Source organism: Melitaea cinxia, chromosome 21 (genome assembly GCF_905220565.1).
Source record: "Melitaea cinxia chromosome 21, ilMelCinx1.1, whole genome shotgun sequence".
Classification (NCBI taxonomy): Eukaryota; Metazoa; Arthropoda; class Insecta; order Lepidoptera; family Nymphalidae; genus Melitaea; species Melitaea cinxia.
Genome location: NC_059414.1, coordinates 13,465,334 through 13,492,364, shown reverse-complemented (window position 1 = coordinate 13,492,364; position 27,031 = coordinate 13,465,334). Strand labels below are relative to the sequence as shown.

The 27,031-nt window shown below is 36.6% G+C and overlaps 1 protein-coding gene across 1 annotated transcript in view; it reads right to left on the bottom strand.

The window, feature by feature from the left end:
* LOC123663971 (protein unc-79 homolog) overlaps nucleotides 1-27,031 on the bottom strand; it is a 62,031-nt gene that overhangs the window by 23,545 nt on the left and 11,455 nt on the right. The window contains exons 8-32 of the mRNA XM_045598606.1: nucleotides 26,563-26,722; nucleotides 25,812-25,884; nucleotides 25,616-25,698; nucleotides 24,445-24,576; nucleotides 23,993-24,118; nucleotides 23,761-23,882; nucleotides 15,754-15,943; nucleotides 14,417-14,516; nucleotides 14,132-14,287; nucleotides 13,607-13,706; nucleotides 13,244-13,371; nucleotides 12,571-12,676; nucleotides 11,234-11,340; nucleotides 9,248-9,418; nucleotides 7,984-8,064; nucleotides 6,617-6,754; nucleotides 6,238-6,384; nucleotides 6,018-6,154; nucleotides 5,656-5,838; nucleotides 5,271-5,427; nucleotides 4,940-5,141; nucleotides 4,341-4,451; nucleotides 2,450-2,581; nucleotides 1,253-1,355; nucleotides 210-341 (exon numbers count right to left, since the gene is read on the bottom strand). Of these exons, the coding sequence (XP_045454562.1) occupies nucleotides 210-341; nucleotides 1,253-1,355; nucleotides 2,450-2,581; nucleotides 4,341-4,451; nucleotides 4,940-5,141; nucleotides 5,271-5,427; nucleotides 5,656-5,838; nucleotides 6,018-6,154; nucleotides 6,238-6,384; nucleotides 6,617-6,754; nucleotides 7,984-8,064; nucleotides 9,248-9,418; nucleotides 11,234-11,340; nucleotides 12,571-12,676; nucleotides 13,244-13,371; nucleotides 13,607-13,706; nucleotides 14,132-14,287; nucleotides 14,417-14,516; nucleotides 15,754-15,943; nucleotides 23,761-23,882; nucleotides 23,993-24,118; nucleotides 24,445-24,576; nucleotides 25,616-25,698; nucleotides 25,812-25,884; nucleotides 26,563-26,722 (3,277 nt within the window). The remainder of the gene's footprint in view (nucleotides 1-209; nucleotides 342-1,252; nucleotides 1,356-2,449; nucleotides 2,582-4,340; nucleotides 4,452-4,939; nucleotides 5,142-5,270; nucleotides 5,428-5,655; nucleotides 5,839-6,017; nucleotides 6,155-6,237; nucleotides 6,385-6,616; nucleotides 6,755-7,983; nucleotides 8,065-9,247; nucleotides 9,419-11,233; nucleotides 11,341-12,570; nucleotides 12,677-13,243; nucleotides 13,372-13,606; nucleotides 13,707-14,131; nucleotides 14,288-14,416; nucleotides 14,517-15,753; nucleotides 15,944-23,760; nucleotides 23,883-23,992; nucleotides 24,119-24,444; nucleotides 24,577-25,615; nucleotides 25,699-25,811; nucleotides 25,885-26,562; nucleotides 26,723-27,031) is intronic.

Sequence of the window (27,031 nt, the reverse complement as noted above, 5' to 3'; positions counted from 1 at the left end):
TTTTAGATCAACCTGTTGAGAAACTCTTTTAAGAACAACGAACAATATTTTATCTATGCCAATAGGTTCGTATAATATGATGTACTTTCTAACTATTATATTAAGCTTTATCATGTTATGATTGGTCAAAAAATTATAAGACTAATGTGATTTAAAATAATGAATATTAAAACTAAGAGCGATTCCTTAAAAATGTAACTACGACTTACCGAAGAGTATGTGGTGATATAGTGAAAAACTTTTCAACAGAGTTGTATCCGAGCAACGTGAACAGGTGTCGGAGTACCAAGTCTTGAGTTTTTTGAACAGCTTTGTCTTCTGTTGGGTGTGCTTGATCCGCTCTAAGTATAATTAACCATTATAAACACCTTAAATTAATATTCAAGTGATGTCATCATCATCATTATTTCAGCCTATTGCAGTCCACTGTTGGACATAGGGTGAGCTGCCCATAGTCACCACGCCGGGCAGGCGGGTTGGTGACCGCAGGGCTGGCTTTGTCGCACTGAAAACGCTGCTGCCCGTCTTCGGCCTGTGTATTACAAAGCCATCAGTTGGATGGTTATCCCGCCATCGGTATTTCAGCCTATTGCAGTCCACTGTTGGACATAGGGTGAGCTGCCCATAGTCACCACGCCGGGCAGGCGGGTTGGTGACCGCAGGGCTGGCTTTGTCGCACTGAAAACGCTGCTGCCCGTCTTCGGCCTGTGTATTACAAAGCCATCAGTTGGATGGTTATCCCGCCATCGGTCGCCTTTATTAGTTCCAATGTGGTAGTGGAACCGCGTTATCTCTTAGTCGCCTCTTACGAAACCCACGGGAAGTGAAGGGTTGGCTAAATTCTTTAATGCCGTAGCTACACAGCATTAAGTAATGTAATATACGTATATTGAGATGTGAGTTCTTTCCTAATTTTTGTCTGTATCTTTATGTCTCTCTCTAAAGAAGATTAAAGAATGTAATGAACGAAGCTTGGGAATATTGGTTATTTTGCAGAAGATTTGAGTTAATCAAAAATGAGCTTAAATAGAAATCATTTAAGCATACTTTAACAACTGAGCCTTGTAATTTTGTTGTGGACGCTGCGAGTATCATTCGTTAGAAAGAAGTAGCTATTAATAATATAACAAATGAATTACATTCATTTTATTACTAACTTGGAAATTCATAGATTATGATAAATCATAATCTATGAATTTCCAAGTTAGTAACGCTACGAGGATATTCTAGTACAATAATCAACTTTACTCACCTGGATAAAAACTGCATCAAAAGAAAGACTAAAAGATTTGCAGTTTCTTTGTCAGCTTCTTCCAAATCAGCTGCTTTGGGTACAACCGTTGACAATGTTTCCTCTGATCGACCGGAGACAGAGTGCATACCTTCTGTTGAGATTAATATCTTTTTGTACTATACCTACTAGTAATTGAGCATATATTTTAGTTATTAAACATAGATAAAAAAACTTAGTGGTCGAGTAGATCGGAGACACCGTCTTACACTTCACACTAACACACACACTTCAGCCTATCGCAGTCCACTGCTGGACATAGGCCTCCACAAGTTCGCGCCAAAAATGGAATGAATTCATGTGTGTTGCCAATAGTCACCACGCTGGGCAGGGTTGGTGACCACCGGGCTGGCTTAGCCGGACGACGCTGCTGCCAATCTTCGGCTTGTGCATTTCATAGCCAGCAGTTGATGGTTATACCGCCATCTGTCAGCTTTTTAAGTTCCAAGGTGGTAGTGGAAATGTGTTATCCCTTAGTCGCCTCTTACAACACCCACGGTAAGAGAGGGGGTGGCTATATTCTTTACTGCCGTAACCACAGAGTCTTAACAAGTCCCAACTAAATGTCACTTCTGCACTATAAATTTTCCGATGGGCAAATATTTTATAGCGAGTATGTTACTTTTTAATTAGGTAAGTGGTATAAATTTGTAGGTAAGTGCGAACTTGCCAATAGTCAATTGAAATATATCTTAATTATGAATAACTTAAGTATATTTATTTATTTTAGTATACAAATATTTGCATACTTCATATTTTCCTTTAAATTTTTGTTAACTTTAAAATATTTTTAAATATACTTCTATAAAATTCTTTATATTACTTTTTATGTACCACACAATTTAAAGTGTGAAATTAGAGTATAATAGCTTATATTCTGGCTGATGGTAGTCGGATACCGTAGCTTAAGAACGTCTGCAAAACCAGGAGTATTACGCTTCAACATGCCAGCATTACCAGCGCGTTATCGACTGTATCTCCTTACGGACAGTTCTGCCTACCTTATTTACCACAGGAACAAACTACCCAATTGATAGCAGTATTTTTTGGCTACGATCTTCCGTAAGGTTGAGGTACTAGCTCAGTGGGACTGCTTCAAAAAAATTCGGGAAAATATATTATGTGTCCTCAATAGGACTAAGTTAAAAGTATACTTACCGTGGGAATTGGAAGTACGAGAAGTAGGAGGAGCGTGAGGTAACAGTCCGAGACCCAGTCCAAAGCGTGACGTCTTGCGTTTCAGCAGTGGCGCTGAATACTGACGCGAGTACACCTTCTCCCGTTCGCTGCCTGTCAGCGATACGATAGTATGCACAGAACGAAAAATACACCAACATACTTACAAGCTATCGAGCAAGCCAAAATTAAGATGCGGAGGAACAAGGGATTCCTAACGGGAATGATAGGCGCAAAACAAAAACTACTCGATAGTGTTGCGTTTGTAACTAAATGGTGCATTTTCACTAAAGTTTTATTTTTAACGAAATTTGTATCTATTATCGCTTTAGTTCCTATAACTACCTTCTTCTACGACATTTCGACAAGCAATAATACCTACGGGTACCTAGTGTGATTGCTTTTTGTTCGTACTTATTTGTAACTTATTTACACTATGGCGATAGAGTGCGTTGAACATGAATCGTGCCAACATTGGTTTTAGTATCAGGCATATGAATTATTGCTTTTTATTTGTTCCTATTTATAACTTTTATGTCGATAGAGTGCGCTGCACACGAGTCCAAGTGATTGATTAGTTTCAGACATACGACGTTATTGCATTTTGTTCTTATCTATTTATAACTTTTATTCCGATATAGTGCACTGAACATGAATCATGTCAAGAACTATTTTATTTTCATATATACACATGGTGTTGCGATTTGTTCGCAAATCTTTGTACTTATTTGTAACTTTATTAGATATTAGAGTGCGCTGAATATGGAATAATGGCAACGATTATTTTAGTTTCGAGCATACGACGTTTTCATTAGTGTTCGCACCGATTTATACTTTATTAAACTTTGCCGACAGAGTGCGCTGAACATGAATCATGCCAACAACAATTTTATTTAGTTTCATATATACACATGGTATCGCGATTAGTTCGCAAATTTTTAACCTTCACAACAAATACTCTTTATTGTACACTATCAGAGAAAAAAATTTACACCGAAAAAGGAAATATAGACATGTACAAAAGGCGGTCTTATCGCTATCGCTTATAAAAGAGCGACCTTCTTGTAACTTATTTCAATATTAGATGTTAGAGTGCGCTGAACATGAATCATGGCAACAACAATTTTATTTAGTTTCATATATACACGTGGTATCGCGATTTTTCCGCAAATTGTACTTTCTTGTAACTTATTTCAATATTAGATGTTAGAGTGCGCTGAACACGAATCATGCCAACAACAATTTTATTTAGTTTCATATATACACGTGGTATCGCGATTTTTCCGCAAATTGTACTTTCTTGTAACTTATTTCAATATTAGATGTTAGAGTGCGCTGAACACGAATCATGCCAACAACAATTTTATTTAGTTTCATATATACACGTGGTATCGCGATTTTTCCGCAAATTGTACTTTCTTGTAACTTATTTCAATATTAGATGTTAGAGTGCGCTGAACACGAATCATGCCAACAACAATTTTATTTAGTTTCATATATACACGTGGTATCGCGATTTTTCCGCAAATTGTACTTTCTTGTAACTTATTTCAATATTAGATGTTAGAGTGCGCTGAACACGAATCATGCCAACAACAATTTTATTTAGTTTCATATATACACGTGGTATCGCGATTTTTCCGCAAATTGTACTTTCTTGTAACTTATTTCAATATTAGATGTTAGAGTGCGCTGAACACGAATCATGCCAACAACAATTTTATTTAGTTTCATATATGCACGTGGTATCGCGATTTGTTCGCAAATTGTACTTTCTTGTAACTTATTTCAATATTAGAGTGCGCTGAACACGAATCATGCCAACAACATTTCAGTCCCGGACACACGTGCGCGGCGTCCGCTAGAGACTCACCGGCGCGGTGCGCGGGCGGCGGCACGGCGGCGGGCGCGGACACGGTGCGCTTGTACGGCCACTTGGCGCCGAACGACGCGGCCAGCGAGCGCGGCGCGCCCCCCGCCCCCCCTGCGCACGCTCGCCTTCAGTCGGCCGCCCGAGCCCCGACCGTGCATTTGTATTTTTACACGTGATCAAATGCACTAATGATAACTAATCGTGATCATTTTATTTATTTATTTACACTTTTGCACACCAACACAAAGTAAAATAAGTTAAGTGAAGTGAGGTAAAAAAAAAAAAAAAATTTGCATTAGTTGCAACAGGCGGCCTTATCGCTAAAGCAGCGATTTCTTCCAGGCAACCTTTGGACAGAGGACTAGAATTGATTGTTATTGGGGATATGGGCGCAAAATAAGTGCTATCAGTCATAAACATAAGTATATATTATATATATTCATACATACACATATACATACATTTACATACAAATACACACATATATCATTTAATACATTCATTGAACTGGTTAGGTCAAAAAAACTACCTATTGGATCCAGTTATGGGACTAATGTATGTACATGGAAAGTGATTAGATTATACAACGGTCCACCCACCTCTCGTGTTGGTGATGTCGGTGTTCTTGTTCGAATTGAGCTGAGCCTCGAGGAATAACGCTTCGAAACGGTTGTGGAAGAACTCCCAGGTGAGGATGCGTCTGTCGCTGAGGGTGTTGTGAAGCTGATAAACGGACTGCAGGATCATGGGTCGATCTACTACCACCAGATCGAACTGTGTCTCCAAGCAGTACAGCAGAAGCTGATGACAAATTATTAATTAAGTTATAATTAAATTTAACAATAATTAGTAACTTAGAGAAATTTAGCTTCTATTATGATAGTCACAGTAGATTTGCACCTCTAAACTAAAGTTAAAATGACCAAGTACCTTAATAGCGTTATCGTGAATAGTGCCGATGTAGAGCGTGGCGCGTTGTGCAACGTAAACGCTGATGTCGTCCATACTGGATATGAGGTAGCAGAACGCTGTAGCCAGAGCTGTCTGTAGTGGCAAACTGGTTTTTATGGGAGATCCGTCCATAAATCTACGAATCACAAAATAGCTTTATAGAGCCACAAATATAGAAAATTTAAATAATGAGCTTGATAGCACAATTGTGTACGAAGTAAGAACTGACCTAATAAAGATATTAATGATTACTGTTCAAATTTAGAATCAAATCATCATCAGAGAGAAATTAGTGTTCGATACTAACAAGAAAAGTTAGAAATATTTCCATATGAATGTGAAATATAAATCAGTCACGATATACCTGATGAGCATCGTGACCCTTTCAACAGCTGTGAATCTATGTGTGTAGTCGGGGTGATGGAAGGCGTCTCGTACGAGAGCACAGAATACGTCCGCACCACCCGCCAGCGTAACGCAGTGAAGTAGCACGGGTACTGCCACAGAGCTTATGTGCGACTGCGCTGCGTCACACACGTTCCACAGACTGCGACGAGAAATACACACTTTGCATTATATTTACTTAATTAATTTCTAATTTTTTTTTTATTATTCAAAGCAGTATAATTACGCAGATTGTCGCATCCATTCGATTAGTATTATTTTCTACTAACATTTTCTCCAAACTTTATAAAAAAGAGTAAAGATTTGTAATATGAATCTTACTTATCGATAAGTAAATTCTCTTGACACCAAATCAAAAATCCTTTGTGCTCAGCAAGTGCATCAGTATTCAATACAAGAACTTGAAGACACTGCAATAAGTGGTACAAGACATCTGGGCGTTTGGTATTTTTCAGCTCCTAAAATATTGAAAGGAATATTATGTATACCTACTATGAAAGCAAAATCACAATTTAATGAAGGAAAAATGGGGAACTTAAACCTGTAATAGCTGATGGATGTATTGCAGCTCTTGAGGTAGCTCATCGATGCAAAAATGAAACTTTCCGGCAGAGGTTGGCCAAAAATTTGTCATGTCTTCTTCCACTAATTCGCCTTCATGATCACCCAAAAGGTTTGGCGTTGATATCTGAATTTAAAGTTTTACGATAATTGCTGTTGATTGGAGATAATTACATTCATAGTTTTCGTTAACATCCCTCGCCAAAATGGTATGAAAATTTTACGTTATATAAAAATGTATATTTAAAAGTATTGTTTCGAGTTTGAACAGTTTGAGTAGAAAACGCATTGTGTTTTGAATATAGGCTATTATATTCGGCTTTAGTTGATTCAGGGAAGTCTCCATTTACAATACTTACATTAGCAGTAGCAGTAGCGACGTCAGTATCAGTAAGAGTGACAGAGTGTGCTGTAGCGACAGGAGGCTGCTCAGCCGGTGGCAGAGACACTGCCATGTCGAGCTGCTCTGTGATCGTCTCCACCGTCGCCGTCATTATCTGCCATTTCGCTCATATTCATACTTATTTATATCGTACCAATGCTATGGGCCTGTTCTAAAATATAAACCAACTTACTAGCCAGAACTAACGACACCTTGAAAGATCACATGTAGATGAAGATTAACATTATCAGACAATTAAACATTTTCCCTACCAGGGTAATAGATTGTTTTGAAAGTTTGTTTTATGAGATTGTTCCAGAACAATCTGCATTGGCATGGCTAGCACAGGCAAATTGTACATCTTAATTCGATTGTGGTGTTTTAAGTGAACTTAATAAATGAACCTTATTATTCAAGATGTTATCAGTACTGGCTACTGCGTTGGGTTATATCAGAACCAACCCTCTATTTACTACGTCGATAATGCGATATTTAATGTCATAAAATTAACGTACTCGACATTTATGGTCGCTGCATTTAACACGACTAAAAGCTAAGCCAATAAAATCCAAATGACAATAATTTGGATTCACAAGCACGACATTTATAACGTGTAACAGATAAAATGTTTTTCGGAACTTGTCTTTCTGGTTCATTGTGTTATATTCTTGATTTGATTTAATTATAACTGCATGCAATTTTAAAAGCAAAATAAAAGAGATTTTTACACCGATAATTAAATAAACTTTAGTTAAGATTTTGTCACTGGTATGCTTATTTTATGCGTTTAATGGGATTTTGTCTACAATAATATAGTTTATTATTGTTGTTTTTAAAATCTATGCTAGGAAAGAATTAATCATTCCTTTTAATTAAAAACTAGACATCACATTGAACATTTCAGTCATACCTTTTAACAATATTCAAAGTGATATCACCATTAGTGTTATTCTTAATGTATTTACACGAATGATATAAAACACAGAATGAATGAACACGTAAAAGCTACTTTTGACGTCGAGCGAGACATCAAGTGCAGTTAGCACCAAAAATATAACTTAACATCAAATTAACAAATGTCAAATAATATAAGTTTAGTTTTGCTAAAGTTCATGTAGCACGTTTGCTGATCAGACGTTGGTGATATAAGGTCGATAATTTTTGGTGCTGACCATACAGACATTGAAGTCACACACACATACACACACAAATAAAATGGTTTTACCGATGGTTACTATGAAAATCGTACTGTTCAAATTAATGAGACATTAGAATAACACCAATATGAAAAACACGAAAAGGCAACCACGCGCAATAATGCAAAATAATTAAGTCAAAACGTACTTGAGTATCGCCTGACGATTTCGTCAGTGTGGCGTCCGAACCGACGTCGCTTATTAGTGACAGTTGCATGAAATGAACAAACTATACATCTATTATATACATACGCTCTAGCCTCGCTGCAAACAACGGTGACTTGGGAGGTACAGTTGCTCCTCGAACGACACTCATTAACACAAAGATCCTGGGGAAAAACGCTAAAGAAACGAAAGAAAAAAAATATCTCTAAACTATTTTTAGACTACGGTCGTTCTCAGAGACGCCATTTTGTGATATCATCAATTGTCCGCTTACAAACAAAACATTATCTTTATATTTGATTTTATCCAAAAGATATTTTGTTTATAATCAAACTTTATTTTGCAATAGCAACACAGTTCTAGAAAAGGAAAAGATACATGCTTTTAATGTTAATGGCATTTAACATGCATAAAGCATTAGATTGATAAAAAATTAATAAAAGAATATAGTCGTAACATTTAAAGAAATGCGTTCACCAGTTCCTTGACTCTGACCATACTTTTCTTAAAGATTTTACAATTTCGAAGTGCGAAATTGCTTAAAGATAAAATGATAGATAAAGTTATAAATATAGAAAAAGTAACTGTGTTGTTATTAACAAAATAATATGTAACACATATAATGTACATCAGGAAAGAAATTAGCAGCGGTCTCAGAATCACTCCTATATTTTACTAAACTTTTAACGCATTTTCATCTATTTGGAAGCAGAAAATTTTGGAAGATATCGATTCCAATTTAAAATGTAGGAGCGAACAACTTCAACATGCAGCCATATAAGCTACAAATATATTTTTACATTTTAATTTAGAAGAAGAAGAATTTGAGAATGTACAGAAGTTTAAGGAAATTTTTATTATCATATAACACACAGGGATGGGTGAAGCGATGCCAATGTTAATATTTAATCATAATGATAAGACGCAACTAATTTCTACATTAAAGAATAATTTTGTACATTTCACTTGTAGAAAGCAAAGAACACTCAACAATTTATTAAGATTTTTTTAATTATTATATAGTTATATTTTACTAATATCTAAAATTTCCAATGTACCATTTAAAATTATCAAACATTTTATTTTTACAATTTGTAGCCTTTAAAGCAATAGACTTTTAAATCATATTTTATTTCCTATCATAAAAATTATGGTTGGTAAAACATACTGTACAAAAGAAATATATAAAGTTTAAGGTTTTAGTGGATCCAAATATCAGTTGTTAGTAAATTTAAAATCATACTTACATGTGGCATGTGCACCAAAACGCCACCAACGGAGGCCTTGTCGGCCAATGGGTGAGCAAGTGCATGCGGCAGTAGTACATCTGCGGAGGCCGGTGTGTCTCCTGATTTGCTTCGTTCGTCTTCTGACACACGTTTAGGCTGCTGCTCTGACCATTCTTCGATCGAAGCATGCTAATATATGTCAAGTTGTATTTGGGTACAATTAAGCGTAATATTATATAACTATGTATTGGTCGACTCCAAGTAATAAATATTCACGATGGGGTTATTAAAGTAGATCTAGTGTTTAGTCAAGACTGTAAAAGCAGATTAAGAATCCCATTTTCCTACTGCCATTTCTTTCTTCGCAACTTTAATCTTTATTATTTTACGACAAATGTGCCAAACAAGCATACGGTCCCGCCTGATAGTAAGCAAATACCATAGCTTACCAATGGCAGCAACGCCAGGAGCATTTCCAGTGCCTATTCCGAGCCCTCCCCAAAATGTCTGAACACAACACTACTTGAGATCAGTTTTATATAGCTGTGAAGGGTGTGTTCCCCAGTCTTTGAAATTTTGAGTAAGATATTTCCAGCCAGCCTAGCATGCATACAACGAGATATCTCTTGACGAGAGAGAGAGATAATGTCTACATCGAGTATTTTCTCGATTACCCTAACATGCGCACTACGAGAGACAAAATTCTCTTCCGATGACTTCGCCTTGTCGAGTAGAGAAACATTATCAACCATAATCACAACTGAATATCATTCTTATTTCTTATGTCGTAAAGTTGAATTTACAAATTATTGACCAATCGTGCCAAACCGGGATGAGCCAACGTTTGTATAATTTCAAACGAGTGACACATGTTTTATTTAACAATGTTCTCGGCCTTTTGGCTAAGATAAAAAGTGTATTAAAAAAATCTAATATGGAAAATAATGTGTGTAATTTAAAAAATCTAATATGGAAAATAAAACGGCGTAAGTAAATGAATTTAATTATATATGTAAAACAATATGCTCGTGTTGTGCTTTATATCTTGTCGCAGATAATTGTAATTCTATCACGCATTGTTTTTTTTTTTTTTTAAATTTTTAAAATTTTTTAAATTTTTGAATTTTTTTTTTGATTATTGATTTTACTTTTATTCTATTTAATTTTATTTTTACTTAGTGATTTTTTTAATATAATTTTGTTTTGTTTTTTATTCTGAATGTTGTCTTGTCTTGTTGTACTAAACCAATATGGACTTATACTTTGGTCTGAAATAAAGTATTATTATTATTATTATTTAGAATAAGAAGCAACAGGGCGCAAATACGTTTTTTGTGTCATTATATGGCACACTTCACTCGACTTTTCACATTTCCCGCTCTTCGTATACCGAAATTATATAATTATAATAGGGAAACGCCATGGTATACAAAAAATAGGCACCCGGTTTTATTTATTTTTTATTTATCGTCTTTCTCGGCGATAATATTGAAAACGAGAAGTTTCTCTTCCTAAAACGACAAAATTCGACAAAATTACGATGTCATGTTAGCTTCCGTAGAGATAAATATCACAGATCACTAAAATTTAATGATTATCTCTTCTATTGACGTAACGAGAAGAGTATCGCGTGCACGCATGTTAGCTACTGTAGACATAGAGAGATAATACGAGAAAAGGGGTAGACAAAATTTTGTCGTGGCGCGCATGCTAGGCCTGCTGGTGTGCCTTCCCTCGATAAAATCTGCCTTCGATAGTGGGTGCAAACTGCTGCGACAAAGGACGGCCGACAACGGCCGCCACTATCTACTAGCCACTAGCTCCTAGCCCCTAGCCCCTAGCTACTAGCCACTAGCCCCTAGCCCCTAGCCCCTAGCTACTAGCCACTAGCCCCTAGCCCCTTGCTTCTAGCCCCTAGCCACTAGCTCCTAGCCCCTAGCCACTAGCTCCTAGCCCCTAGCCACTAGCCCCTAGCCACGAGCCCCCGCGGCCCCCGCCGCTAACCTCGGCGAGCGCGCGCGGCGCCAGCGCGCGCACCAGGCGCACGGCCAGCTGGTGGCACAGCGCCGCCGCCTCGCAGTACGCGCACGCGCCGCCCGACCGGCACTCCGCTGGGACCAACAACTTTGTTAGCTACGGTTTTCTAAATTTCATATCACAATGTATGGAAAAATTCTTTATATCCCGTCTTAAATTTACAGTTGTTACTTTATAATTTAGTGCCGGTTTTCTATCTGTGATTAATTTATTTTACATCTCTCATGTTCGGTAAGTAGGTTCTTATTACCTCCAAATGAGGCTTGTAGGTGAATAATTAGCGCTCTAGGGTAATAATGTAGCTAGAAAAGCCTAAGGCGGTAAGTAATTTAAAAAAAAACACTTCTTTTTTTCAAAAAGTTCGCATACATCTAACCATCATACTGGCAATAGACATCATGCGTGTGTGGTTATTCCTGACAGGCCCGAGGGTCTGTCCGGGTACGGGCCTCGAGGTTACCCTCTTTACCCGGGCTTTCTTCACCGGGGCTTTCGCCTCCGGGGTCATATTCTATCGGCCCTATTGGGCCAGGGTCACAATGCCCTTAGGGTCTTCGCCTTAATTTGTATTCGCCTTATATTGTAGACATCATACATTCAGCCCAATGACCAAAGAGGTCGCTTGGCTATTCAGCCTTGTCTTCGTGTGAGTATAATAGTTATCAATTTTAAATATCGAACGGCGAAGCACAATTTTGGTCTTGAAAAAAATTTAAAAGTTCTTTACTTGATTCTTTTTAATGATAAAATGTTTTATTCTTGTATTGCCGGTTTTTTTTTCTACTTACCTCACAATCAAGATGTAAAGCAGAATATTTAGCTCGGGTGTAAGCATCAATTGCACCCTCGAACTATTTAAATGTCTTGGACTGCAATTGATGCCTTACAGCCCTTGGCTACTAATCTACTATTACAACAAAGCAAAATTTTAACAATACCGAATAGCAAAAATTAGAATGTTCTGGACCTTAGAACCTTACAAATATTTGTTTTTATTATATATTTCAATATGTTAGTCAGATCAAATTTTTAAGATTATCGCTTGATCAAAAGCTTACGTAAATCTTTAAAAATAGTTTCTTTTATTCTATTATATTTTGATAAGTTCTTCATCCTTAATATACTTTATATTTTTCCAACTACTATTTGTGCAAGTGTGATTGATGTATACTCATTGAACTTTCCCTTGATAATGAATAGTAAATACTGTTTAAAGTTTTTATGGGTTTCCTCAAGGAAGTATTTTAAGTCAACAATAACTCCCTCTATATATAATAGAACAATATTGTTAAATTACCACTTACCATGTTCAATAGTATTCATTTGGTTAGATTTCAACATCAAACGAAGTAGTTTCGTGGCTTCACTGCTGACGTTCTGAATATTTATACGATGATGTTGTAACTCCATCTAAGACAGACATTTAATTCTAGTACATTAAAAGATTAAAATTGAGACTTAATTAACTTTTATATGTACCGTAAAAATATATCATTTCTAAAAAGTTGAAAAAAGTTAAATACATCATTTGCTGTAACTAGAATAATCGGATTCATTTTTTTAACCGACTTCCAAAAAAGAAATAGGTTTTTTTTCGTATGTTACTTCAGAACTTTTGAATGGGTGGACCGATTTCGACATTTTTTTAAAATCGAAAGGTGGTATGTGTCATTTGGTCCCATTAAAATTTATTTGAGATATAACAACTACTTTTCGAGTTATATCTAATAATGCGTTCTTACTTGACTATTTTTTCATCGACCTATGTGTACCGATTTTGATGATTTTTAATTTAATCGAAAGCTGATGTTTATCATGTCACATTTAAATTACTCTGATCTGATTCCAACTTTTTGAGTAATCTTTGATAACGCGTATTTACTTGACTAATTTTTCGTCTACCTATGTTGTATTACTTGTCGATGTAATTGAAGTCGGTTTTTTTTCGTCTGCGAGTAAACACAATTATATAAATACCTGTTTTAAAAGTATGTCAAGCATCAGAATACAGCAAGTGAGATTCTGTGGCTTCATTTGATCATCTTTGTCTTTTTCCTTTTCGATCGGCGGAGATTCATTAGTTTCAGTTTTTGTTTTATTGTCCTCTGAAATAATAAATAGGCATTTTTTTTTCATTTAGATCAAATAGTTTCATTTTAATTATAAATATATTACATGTTACTTTTTAAATAATTATATTAAAATCAGTTAATTACATCAACCAGTCAGATACTCGATTGACATAAATTTGAAACCTAAATAAAAAATAATCGTAGTAATTTTGAAATCGAACTTTACTCATTTTAATAAGACTTCAAAAATAGAAAACGGATAATTTACCAGGTGGTTTACAGATCTTCTCAGGCAAGTTGACCACACAGTGACTGAACAGATCAAATAGCGTCGACAGAGGAATCTTTACATCCAGCAACGATATTGTCTGAAATACATTAATTGTTAACAATCTGTACCCTCAAATTTCTTCATCTCTACATCTCCTATTAATTGACTTAAAACTAATTTTATATAATTTGTATTATAATATGTATGTATTAAATATTAAATATTTATAATATACACGCACGGTCGTCTGTTCCTAAAGTAAGCAACTTAATGCTTGTGTTATAGGTAACAGCCGACTGGTATAGCTACATTTTTTTTTTTCGATAAACTTACATAAATAATACATATATAAATAAACATATATATTACACCTAGACTTGGGTTGGGAATCGAAACCACGACCCCCGGAGCAGAAAGTAACACACAAACAAACAAACAAACTGCGCCAACGAGCTACTCAAACTGTAATGTAAAAACAAAATGTAAATTTAGAGGTCTGAGTTATTAGAAATGTTAGGATACCTGAAACCATTCAAGCACTGGTAGAACTGTGTCTGGACGTGGTTTGTCCGTCACTTTAAGAGTCGCGAAGTTATATAAGTTGCGTTCGTCCATGCCCACCATACTACAATCCGGTTCCAGAATTTTAGCCACGGGTACTTTTAATTCAAGTAACTCCTGTTAAGAGACATAATATATTCTAGCTAGTCTCATAAAACTTGCAAAATATTACTCCAGTAATTTAAAAAGGAATAATAAAAAATTAGAATGTCTTATGAAAATTAGAAAAATGTGGAGGATACGAACCTTTTCAGGTACATCAGTGCATATAGCTTCCATCCAAGCAGGCATGATATAGTCCCATATAGACTGAGTAATGATGCCATATGGGATTAAGCAGTACAATCTGAAAGAGAAATTAAAAGTTACAATTCGTACCTTTGCCTCTATTTATACTAAAACTGTAAAAGCTAAAGATCTTAGAAAGTCTTGAAATAATAAAAGGGAGTCAAAAAGATCAGGAGTTTAGTTACCAAATGAGTTTGTGACCAGAGATAAATTAAATAAAATTTATGGCACTCATCAAATTACTAAATGAAGCTATACTAACAAAAAATTATACAAAACTTGGAGCTTAATATTGTAATTTAAGTCGTGAAGTAATAACCCTTCCTTGGCAGTCGGGTAAAAATAACAATAGTAGACATAATACCAAACAAGTCAAAATATTTTTTTTTTAATATAAGCAGTTCAGCAGTGCAAAGTGCTACAAGTGCACGCCCTTGGAGGCGAGCGTGTCCCAGTGGCCGGCCTGGCGCTGTTTGTGTCGTCACCTGTTGAGCCCGTCCCGCAAGTGCACGCCCTTGGAGGCGAGCGTGTCCCAGTGGCCGGCCTGGCGCTGTTTGTGTCGTCACCTGTTGAGCCCGTCCCGCAAGTGCACGCCCTTGGAGGCGAGCGTGTCCCAGTGGCCGGCCTGGCGCTGTTTGTGTCGTCACCTGTTGAGCCCGTCCCGCAAGTGCACGCCCTTGGAGGCGAGCGTGTCCCAGTGGCCGGCCTGGCGCTGTTTGTGTCGTCACCTGTTGAGCCCGTCCCGCAAGTGCACGCCCTTGGAGGCGAGCGTGTCCCAGTGGCCGGCCTGGCGCTGTTTGTGTCGTCACCTGTTGAGCCCGTCCCGCAAGTGCACGCCCTTGGAGGCGAGCGTGTCCCAGTGGCCGGCCTGGCGCTGTTTGTGTCGTCACCTGTTGAGCCCGTCCCGCAAGTGCACGCCCTTGGAGGCGAGCGTGTCCCAGTGGCCGGCCTGGCGCTGTTTGTGTCGTCACCTGTTGAGCCCGTCCCGCAAGTGCACGCCCTTGGAGGCGAGCGTGTCCCAGTGGCCGGCCTGGCGCTGTTTGTGTCGTCACCTGTTGAGCCCGTCCCGCAAGTGCACGCCCTTGGAGGCGAGCGTGTCCCAGTGGCCGGCCTGGCGCTGTTTGTGTCGTCACCTGTTGAGCCCGTCCCGCAAGTGCACGCCCTTGGAGGCGAGCGTGTCCCAGTGGCCGGCCTGGCGCTGTTTGTGTCGTCACCTGTTGAGCCCGTCCCGCAAGTGCACGCCCTTGGAGGCGAGCGTGTCCCAGTGGCCGGCCTGGCGCTGTTTGTGTCGTCACCTGTTGAGCCCGTCCCGCAAGTGCACGCCCTTGGAGGCGAGCGTGTCCCAGTGGCCGGCCTGGCGCGTGTGGTCCGGCGGGTGCGGCAGCAGGCACGCCACGAGCACGCGCCGCTGCCGCTCCGCGATGTCGCGCAGCCACGGGCACACGTGCTCTGCCTTCAGCTTTTCTACCGTACTCGCAGTTTCACCTGCCCGAGTTATGATATGGCGACCGATGAAAGTCTTTTTAAAAACAATTTTATTTAAATTCACAATATTTATTTATTCAAAAATATAAAATGAAATTACAATTATATTAAAAATAAAAGTAACTGTTCTTTGAGATAGTTGATACAAGACTGATTTAAAATATATTTTAATAATTAAATTGTAAAACAATCAAAATGCTGAATCGCTTATTCTATTGTTCCCATGTTCCATCCATTCTTCCTTAGTAAGCTGGATTCTTGTGTTACGGCGTGGTAACTCCTCCCTCCTTAAGATGGAAGCTAGTAACGCAGCTTCCAGGAGCGTCCTCGCGACATCTTTCTGTTCTGACATCTGACTGTTTGCTTCTGCTATATACTTTCCATGCGACTACGCCTCCTATCAAGACATAGAGGAGTAGCGTAGACCAACTCGGGATTAGCATAGTATTGAGCCAATTAGATTCTTCTACTTCTTGAATGTCTTCTGCTTTATTCATGAGTTCATGGATGCTGTCCAACGAAAGGTCGTCTAAACGTAATTCGTACTTGACTTCTTCTTCATGTATGATGTTTTGATTAGGTAACGGGATAACTTCATTGATATTGATAATATTTCTATGTGTTCTCAACGTTCTGTTCAATAGATTAATTTGACAATCTTCTGTGATGGTGACGAGAAAGACATTTGACGTTTTCAAATATTTTGTTTTAGGTCCACATTGAATTCTTGAGATTTCAGGTGCAGTTAATATTGTTAGCCACGTAGTTTCTGATATCTTCTGAAGCTTTCCCCGTTTCAAGTTTAGACGAGCATGTGTGCAGTTTCCAGCTTGTTGTCTGATAAGAGAGATGATGCAATCTTCTGATTTTTCTATTATTCTTGTGTCCAACGATTTGCAAAGCATGGTGTCATCGGAGATCTTCTTGCAATCTTCCTCTAAGTATGCGTACTCATCTCTTCCAAGTGCAAGGAATTTGGACTTAGGAATTATAGTAAGGTTTTGTTTATTAGGGATGGAATAGATATGGATATAATCATATATATTATCATCAGTGGATGGGATTTCCAATATGAAAGTTAAAGAATGTCTTGTACTATAGGCTTTTACGACCATAGACTTTTCTATTTTATGGATATTTTCCATAGAAATCTCTACAACTGGTTTGAAAGATGAAATTTTCTGCAAATTATTTATTTCTAAAATTAAATTTCGTGGGTTTATAATACTAGGATGCATTATGCCTAATTGCGAGAATGACATAGCATCTTCTAACAACATTAGCTTATCTAAAATTAACTGCAAACTAAAACTTATTTGTACGTATATCTCTAAAAAGTGCAACTGATTTATAACAGTGTTTGCATTTACGGTAATATTTTTTAACATAGAAGCTATTCGGTTTTCATTTTCATTTATCTTATTTACCTGAATAGAAAATTCATTAATAGTATCCTGCGCTAATGACACTGTTCGTTTCTGGGAGTTGCTAATTTTATTGACTGAAGAACGGATATTATTAATTTCATTTTCTATACGAATCGCGTCTTCGTTATCTAAATTACCAGTGATAACTTTTACTAAGGAACCTAAACCGTTAATGAGACCGCGCTTGACTCTATTTCTAGGTGCCATGAAACTTAACTTTTTGTCAATAAGGTTCAGATTGTGTTCGATCTGATCCCTATAGGTTTTATGTAGGTCTACTAATGGAGTCTTGTTTTCGGCTGCTTTTGTACTTGCATATAGGGACATCAGTTTAGTGGAAACTTCATGTAGATGAGTTATATTGTAAGTGCAGGCAAGGTTAAAGGAATCAATTTGTTTAATGATATGACCTTGTTTAAGTAGTAGAATTCCGTTAGTGTTATCAATGGGTTGTATTGCTACGTCGGATTTTGATTGGAACACGAAGGATCCGGTGATGAAGATGATGACCCTGGAACAAGATGAGGTCTACGTAGGAGTTTGAAGTGAACTCTTATAGACTTAGAGTTAGGATGGTTACCTATAATTTCTGCTACATTATTGGGATGAAGATGGATGATTTTATACGGGCCTTTAAATACCGGCTTCGTTTTGTTGTTTCTCGCGGTTTTGGCGACCTGTTTGAAAACTGTTTCACCTACCTTAAATGTTATTTCCTCTGCTGTCTGGTTGCGTTTTGCTATGATTTGTTCCTTGTGCTTTGACATGCTTGCTGCAACACACTCCTGTACGGCTTCAGCGTTTTTTTGATGTTTAAGTACATAATCTTGATAAAATTGCTTAGTATAATGAAGCTCTAAGGGGTTTCGAGATGCAGTATGTCCAAAAAGTAACTCATGTGGGGTGTATTCTGTTGCTGAATGAATGGTATTATTGTATGCAATAACAGAGAATTTCATTATTAATTGTATGGGGTCGTCCTTATTAGTCATTCTTTGGATCCTAATTATTTCTCCTATTGTCGAATGAAAACGCTCTATGGGTGAATTTGAATTTGGATTATATGGAGTTGTGAAATGAATATTGATATCATGTAAGGCACACATCTCCTTTATGACATCGTTATCAAACTTACTGTCAGAGTCAGTTGTAATTTTAAAAGGGGTTCCTAACACTGAGAAAACATCAAATAAGGCTTCTGCTATATGTATGCTAGAAGTTGCACTTAAAGGGATTGCCTGAGCATATTTTGAGAAATTATCGATGATAGTAAGAAAAGTAGCTCCTTCCGTGGAATATAAGTCCATGAATAGATGCTGCATAGGTTTAGTTGGGGTTTCTGTTAGGGCTAATGGGGGTCTTAAGGGATTTCTTTCATACTTAGCTTGTAAGCATATATTACATTGATTGACAAATGCTTGAATAGTGAGTAACATGTTGGGCCAATGGTAACTTCTATGGATTTTCTTGTACGTTTCTTGGATACCACGATGAATCGTCTTTCCTTCGTGATACTTTTTAATTATTTCTTGTTGTTCTGTCTTATTTTCTACCAAAGTAACGCGTGTAGTACATCTCAATAGCTTAGGGCCTCTATCATTGAATATCGTTGTATACACTCTAGAGAATGCGTGATAAAGATCTTCATTATAGAAATAACAATGGAATACTCGATCGGCTATGGTATGTTCTTTTAAAAATTGTATAATTTCTTTTTCAGTATTATTCACTGGGATGAATACATCCTTAATAATTTTACGAGAACTTGTTGATCTATTGTCTACCCTATAAGTTGAACCAGGGGTTGATCTAATATGAAATTGCTTAAGTTGTCTGTCTATGGCATCTTCTAAAATTGGTATTCCTTGGTTTTCGTTATCGGGTTGGGTATGATTGGTCGAAACGAGATTGTCAGGGTCAATTGCACTCATACTGTCAGATTCAGGTTCTATGCTAAGAGGTCGTTCGTCATGTCTAAGTGTTGTGTCCTCGTCAATATTAGTATTATTACCTACAGAAGGGATTTCTTGTTGTGTTTCTGTTTCGGTCTCTTCTTCTCGGCGTACATTCTCAAATATCCTATTTATTATTTCGTCATCGTCATTGTCATCTAAATTTACTGCAAGGGAATCGATGCTTTTATGGAAAATTTTTACTCGGGAGAGAGCGTCTGCGTTTGTATTTTGTCGTCCTTTTTTATAAATAACCTCGTAGTCATACTCTGCTAGTTTTAATCTCCATCGGGTTAATTTAGAGTTGGGGTCTTTTAACGACATTAACCATGTTAGGGGCCTATGATCGGTATATATTATAAATTTTCGACCGTAAAGGTATGGTCTGAAGTATTTAACTGCCCATACTATAGCCAATAATTCCTTTTCTATTGTTGAGTAGCGAGTCTCGGTGTCAGAAAGAGTCCTAGATGCATAAGCTACGGGCTTGTCCGCGCCTACGGGTCCTTGTGATAATATTGCACCGAGGGCTACGTCTGATGCGTCTGTTGTCAGTATAAAAGTCTGGTCGAAATTTGGATATTGTAAGATAGGTGCATTAGTCAAGATTTGTTTGCATTTATTAAAAGATTCTACGAATTCTGGTGAATGTATTACCTTACTATGTTTATTTAGACATAGAGTCATGGGCTTGGTCAATTTTGCGAAATCTTTAATAAATTTTCTATAGTACCCTACTAGTCCTAAAAAACTTTTAATGTCTTTAGGGGTTTTAGGTAAAGGAAAGTTCAAAACGGCTTTAATTTTGTCCTGGTTTGGAACGACTCCTTGTTCTGTTAGTTCATGACCTAAGAATTTGACGTGCTTTTTCAAAAATTCGGATTTTTCTAATTGAATTTTTAGTTATGAATCTTAAACTTATCGAAAACTTGTTTAATTTTTTCAATGTGCTCTTGTAATGATGTGGATATTATTATAACATCATCTAAATAAGTGAAAACGTTTTCTATACCTCTAAGGATGTGATCCATTAGTCTTTGAAAAGTGCTAGGTGCATTTTTCAGACCAAACGGCATTCTAAGAAACTCGTAATGTCCTCTCTCGGTAGAGAAAGCTGTCTTTTCGATATCGTCTGGATGCATTTCTACTTGATGGTACCCACTAGCAAGATCTAACGTCGTGAAGTATTGTGCTCGTCCTAGTCTGTCTAGGATGTCATTAATGTTCGGTAAGGGGTATTTGTCCTCTATGAGTCGGTCATTAAGTCTTCGATAGTCGATAACTAGCCTCCACTTCACCTTTCCGGATGAGTCTGCCTTTTTTGGGACAATATGGACGGGACAAGACCATGGAGATATACTCTCACGTATAATACCCTGTTTTAATAAGTTATCTACTTGTTTTTGTATTTCCTTACGCTGCTGTGGGGCCTGTCGATAATTTCTAACAAATATTGGGGTTTGGTCAGTCAGTCTAAGTTTATGCTTAACATCGTGCGTGAAAGAAAGCGGAATATTTTCAGAGTAGAAGATGTCTCTGTACCGATAGCAAATCTTAGTGATTTCGCGACGCTCTTCGTCATTCATGTGGTCTGTACGTATTTTTCGTAAATTATTACACAACTCTTTGTCTAAGTCCGGGTTCACTGTATGAGAATTTAAGCTACATTGAGTTATATTCGAGTTACTGTTATAGAATTCTAAAGGAATATTCTCCGTATTACGTATTACTTTCTTAACTGTATTAAAATTAATAATGGAAGTTTTGTATTTTCCTCTACTAACCTGCACTATTGCTGCGGGTGATTTTAAGCCATTAGACCAAATGTACTCGTCATGAATATATTCACCGTCAGAATAATTCGTTTTTAAAGTTATAACTTTTTCACACCTGGGTTCGATGGTTAATTTTTTACTGGGATGGTCAAAATGAATAGGTAAGTCTGCTGTCGATGTATGTAAAACCTTATTGTTTAAGTCGATATTACTACATAACGTTTTAAGTAAGTCTAAACCTATCAGTCCTTTGTACTTCGGGTCAAAGTCAAATATTAGAAACTTATGAACTATATCTGTGTTAAAAGCTGGAGGTAATGGTAGATAAGCGACATAATTATGCTGCGTGGTTGCATGTGCTGTCTTTATTTCGAACGGTTCTAATTCTACACAATATTGAAAGATAGAATTTATAATTACTTCGGGGGATATCAATGATCTAGAAGCACCAGTATCTATTAGGAACTTACCTTTAAATTCTGGTAATTCTATATAAGGCAGATGGTCTTTATCTTGATTGTTTAATTTTATTACTTCTCTTCTCCTGGGTCTGGGCTTATCGTAAAAACCTGCTGGTCACTTACCTCTTCATTAACGTATGATTCTTGTTCATTTAATACGCTATCGTACGGATAATGTTCATGGTACATACCTTGTTCGTTTTCATACGGCTGTTCTTCGGGTGAACCTGTGTAGTATAACTCTTCCACTGCAAACTGTGGCTTTTGAGGTCTATTGACTGATCTCATGGTCACGTCTGAAACTTTTTGTTGCTTAGGCTGACTTACCTGCTGTTGGGAAAAGTTTCTTTGAAAACCTCCCGCTGGTGGTCTATAGTTGCTTGATGAAGGGCGATTCTTCCATGGTAACATGGACTGAACCCATTGCTGGCGTTGCTCAGGTGACAAATTATTTTTTTGTGGTACAAAATTGTTATTTTGTCTTTGGACTGGGTTATTTACGAATGGTGTATAATTTGGAAACTGAATTAAGTTTTTAATTGGTTCTCTAACCTTGACTTGAGATGATGTTGGTATAGTAACCTGATTATTATTGAATGTCTTGCTATATGCAAGTCTAGCTTCCTCCTGTCTGGCTATAACTATAGCTGATTCTAAATTAAGCGGCTGAGCTATTCTCACTCCTATTGAAACTTGGAAATCTAAATTATTGGTATATTGTTCTATTACCATCTTTTCATAATATGATTTATCAGAATGCGTGCCTACTGAGAAAAGTGCATCCAATATATCTCGTAAGCGTTTGCCAAACGATTCTGCGTCTTCATTTTTATGACGTCTCATACGACTTAATTCCTGCATTAATTGTATTTCGTTACGCGGTTCCCGTAATCGTTGTATGAGGGCAGCCTTAATGACTTCCCAAGAGGTGAGAGTTTCCTCATACGCGATAGCTTCTGTGGCTAATCCACTTAATCGGCTTTTAATTAAACATAATATAGCTGGATGAGCTCTAACTGAACTATCTAAAAGATTTAAAATGTTTTCTACTTCTCTAATGTAGTAATTCAATAGTTTCGGATTACCATCGTATCGCGGCATGAATTCCGAGATAAGCTTGAAACTTGAGGCATCACACGTTTCAAACGACATTGTTATTCTTTATACTTAGTAACTTTATAAAATTTTAAAAGATAATAGTTTTAAGCAAAAGTATTTATTTAATTATTTCAAATTAAATAAAAAAAAAAAAAATATTAATTATATAATTATTTTAATTAATTGTTATTACTATTATACTAGGACGTAAATCTCTATAGCGATTTTAGCATTTAAGATATACACCCTAAAAATATAGTGTTTATTTATTTCAACTAATATTAAGGCCTATTTTATTTTAATAGGAAGTAAATGCCTACAGCGATTTTAGCCTTTAGACAAAAACACCCTTAAAAGTATAATTAAAATATATACGGAAGGAAATATAGCAAAGGAACTTGGAATTGAGAGAGTACTCACCAAAGCGCCTTCTGCATCTCCTCTCCGGGTCTTGTATCTTCTCTTGAAGACTTCACCGATGCCGCCGTTGTAGATTCGTTGTAGAGAAGGTCGCGGTTTTAACGATCAAAATCGTTCAATTGACCGAAGATTTTATTCACTCAATTGCCGCAACAACTACCGACTGCGCCAGTTATGATATGGCGACCGATGAAAGTCTTTTTAAAAACAATTTTATTTAAATTCACAATATTTATTTATTCAAAAATATAAAATGAAATTACAATTATATTAAAAATAAAAGTAACTGTTCTTTGAGATAGTTGATACAAGACTGATTTAAAATATATTTTAATAATTAAATTGTAAAACAATCAAAATGCTGAATCGCTTATTCTATTGTTCCCATGTTCCATCCATTCTTCCTTAGTAAGCTGGATTCTTGTGTTACGGCGTGGTAACTCCCGTCACGACAATTTATGTGTCAAATGTGCCTTTCGACATGATATCGTTTGAACGCAAGTTAAATTTAGTGAACAGTATTTGGTGAAAATAAATATTTATTTTGGGCCAATTAAATTTTTTTTAAAGCTGTTACGAACAAAAAGGTGCAATCCGAGTTATAGATTTACAATCAAAAGCGATCATGAACAAAAAAGTATTTTTTTAAATTTGTAACGTATATATAAAACGCACTACACGTACCCGTGTATGAGAAAGAGGTGACATGAAACCAGTGAAAAAGAACTGACAGTAAACGTCCGAGAACTTCATCTGGGGTGTCAGGGTTTGGAGTGCAGAGACCAACCATCAGCCACACTCCATACCTGGAAATTTAGGCTTAAAATGAGCCCAATATCATTCAGGATTTTCCAACAAACATCTATTCTTTCTTCATTAACATTTGCATTAACAAATTAAGTGTTAAAGTTCGTACCGTCCAAGCAATTGTCTATCCTCAACAGGTATCGGGTCTGGAAGGGTGACCTTAAGAGGCGACTTTATTTGTTCCGAAATACTGTCAGGATCCTCCATATTTATTGGCTTAGCTTCCTTCAGAAGGCTGTGAGAACAAATTTGACCAAAATTTAACAAACAGACCATTTTTTGTTTAATAGTATAAGACAGCCCTAGTCTTTTATGAGAGAGGATCAAAAAATATATTTGATAAACTCAGATTTAATGCAGTTTCGAAAATCAATATTGTGAAAAACGTAAGGATTGTTTCATTGTACTGGTATTTAAGTCGGGATGCCAAAAACTTGTTTACCTAATATAATAACTTTTACACATAACTGCTAAAGAGTTAATTTAACGGGATCTGTCTTCATCATATTTGGAAGAATCCAAAAATTAAAGCAAATTCTCAAAGTTAAAGTAAAGCTTGACCTGATGATGGCCTCGACGAGGTTGGTCTGCATGTCGCTGTCCATTTGCCAGGCGGGTGGTAGGCGCGTGTGCACCACGTGGTCGCCGCCGCGACGGCTGTTGTGCCGATTGCCGTGGCACTGCTGGCAGTACCTGCGACAGCGTATCTTAGCAGCACATAGACAAGTAGCCACAGTACAGTTTCCCATTGTGAGAAATAACTGTGACTAATTGGCTGGCTAATGTACAAGTTGCCAAGTTAAGTTCGTACTTTGGCTACTTCTCTAATATCTTTATTTAATGCAACGCGGAAGCAGACAGCAACCACGCGTTGTCTAACGAGGTTTTTGACATTGGCAGAAATAGAGCAATTACTTGGTGACTTTAAGGAAAAATATAGGAGGAAATAAGGGTAGACTTTCTTACATTCGAAATGTAGGCTAAGTGGTTTCATATCCATTTTCCTTTGGTGAAAATACAAAAAATAATAAAATAGTCGTGGAAATGGATTTTTCAGGAGTACAAGTGGGACCTAAATTCAGAGTTTTTAATGAAATTTTTGCTGGATTGTTACATTTTTATTCCTGACTACACGCATCTTGCGTAACTTCAGGATAAAAATTAGACTTTTTTTTATTATGGATCTGTAGCTATACGTACCAAGTTTATTTACAGTTACTTGGTTTTAACGTGATTAAATATCCATTATTTATGTACATTTTCACGAAATTTCCTAATTTTTATGACATTGGATTTGAAGTGCATTTGGATTTTTATTTCGGGTTCGATTCGAACCTCCTTATTGCACATTTGTTGCAAAATTCGTTCTTATTGGATATCAACTAACAATAAACTCTCTTCTTGCCAAATTTCAAGCTTGTAGCATATAAATGATTCAAAATTGAATCTTTCGTATACATTTGCGAGATCCCTAAGTTCTAGACATTGTCTGGTCAGTCTATCATTGGTCTGGAGAAGTCTAACCACCTCAATCTAGTCCGGGGACATCTTTTATCTTTAAACTATCACCCTGCCAAATTTTATCTTTATACGTCAAACGGTTTTTGAGATTTCATGATGACTGGGTGACTTAACAATTTTATATCTATAGATATATATTTTGACGAAAATGAATTCAAAGACATACTAAAAATATATTAAAATCAACAAAACTTGAACTTATATTTATCACCTGATTGGATGATTTCCATTGTAGCTGGCACATTCGTTCGAGAAACAAATCGAATAAGCGGCTTTATCTGTTGATCGGCAATTCTGGAATATTCAAACAAAATGATTGACAATCAGTGCATTTCACTACACAAAATGTTTTGATTGTTCATTTCAGCATAAAATAAAAATATCGATATTTAATTTTTTAAGCGCACCTTATTCTCGCAAACCATCGAAACTTGCTGCTGAGGATGCAGGATGTCAAAGAAACGTTGATTAGGATGTTCCCTGAGAACATACCATGATTAGGTTTGAATTTATTTGTATCATTTACTGTCAGTATTATTGCACAATATTGTGTCAAAATCAAAATCAAAATCAAAATTAAAAACAACTTTATTCAAATAGGCTCCAAAAGCACTTTTGAATCGTCATTTTACAAATTAATACTTTAAAAATCAATTATTATATTTACGTGTTCTAAGAATGTTTGTTCTAAGTTGTTATTATGACACTATTATATGTGTCAAATAAAAAATTACATTATTAACAAATTTAATGTTTATTTTTAAGGCTGGAATAGCTAAACTGCTAAAGCATATTTTTGGAACATGAATATATTTATCAATGAAGGTGTGTAAGTGTTAGTAGCTATGTATTCCATGCACGACATATCCAATATATTACAATTGACTGCTGTTTAAAAGGGTAACCCCGAAGTTTTCTATTGATATTTTTTTCTGCAGTAATTAAATTTCAACTTCCACCTTCATATCAACTATACTAAATTTTTTAAACACTGATCTAATTATAACTTGTAAAACGACTATTCAAAGATTCAAGACAATTTATTTGACTTAGAAATATTTGATTTTTATTTTGACTTAACATCTTTTTCTTATCGTGTGTTCTTGTGTATCTCGTATAGCTATGCTTGCTGTGCTTGTGGATATCATGTGTGTATACCTGTGTATTTCATTGGCACATTCAATGCACAGGTACAAGGGCGGTGGTGTGTCAGACGCGAAGGTGACGCTGATGCAGTGGTCGTAGCAGACCTTTGCCGCTTCAGCAGCGCCCGCGTTCGGGCACATGTCGCGCTGGCACAGGAATGGCACCAGGTCGTCTGTACGACATCATTGTTAAATGCATATAAATAAACATATAAAAAACTTTTTATAGGTCCATCCTATGTCATAATTACGTCACTGTAGTGAGCTATGTAGTGATCATTTGTATGGGATTATTTATTGAGTTATTCAGCATACAGAAGGTATAAAACTGAAATAAAGACATATTCCTATACCATTGGCTGTTTATATGTAAAAAATCGTCAAGCAGCTTAGCGTGCTGAATGGTTTGTAGTTAATATTAAGACTTACAATAAGATAAAAATTGAATACGTAAATTAAATACATTATATACACAAATATTA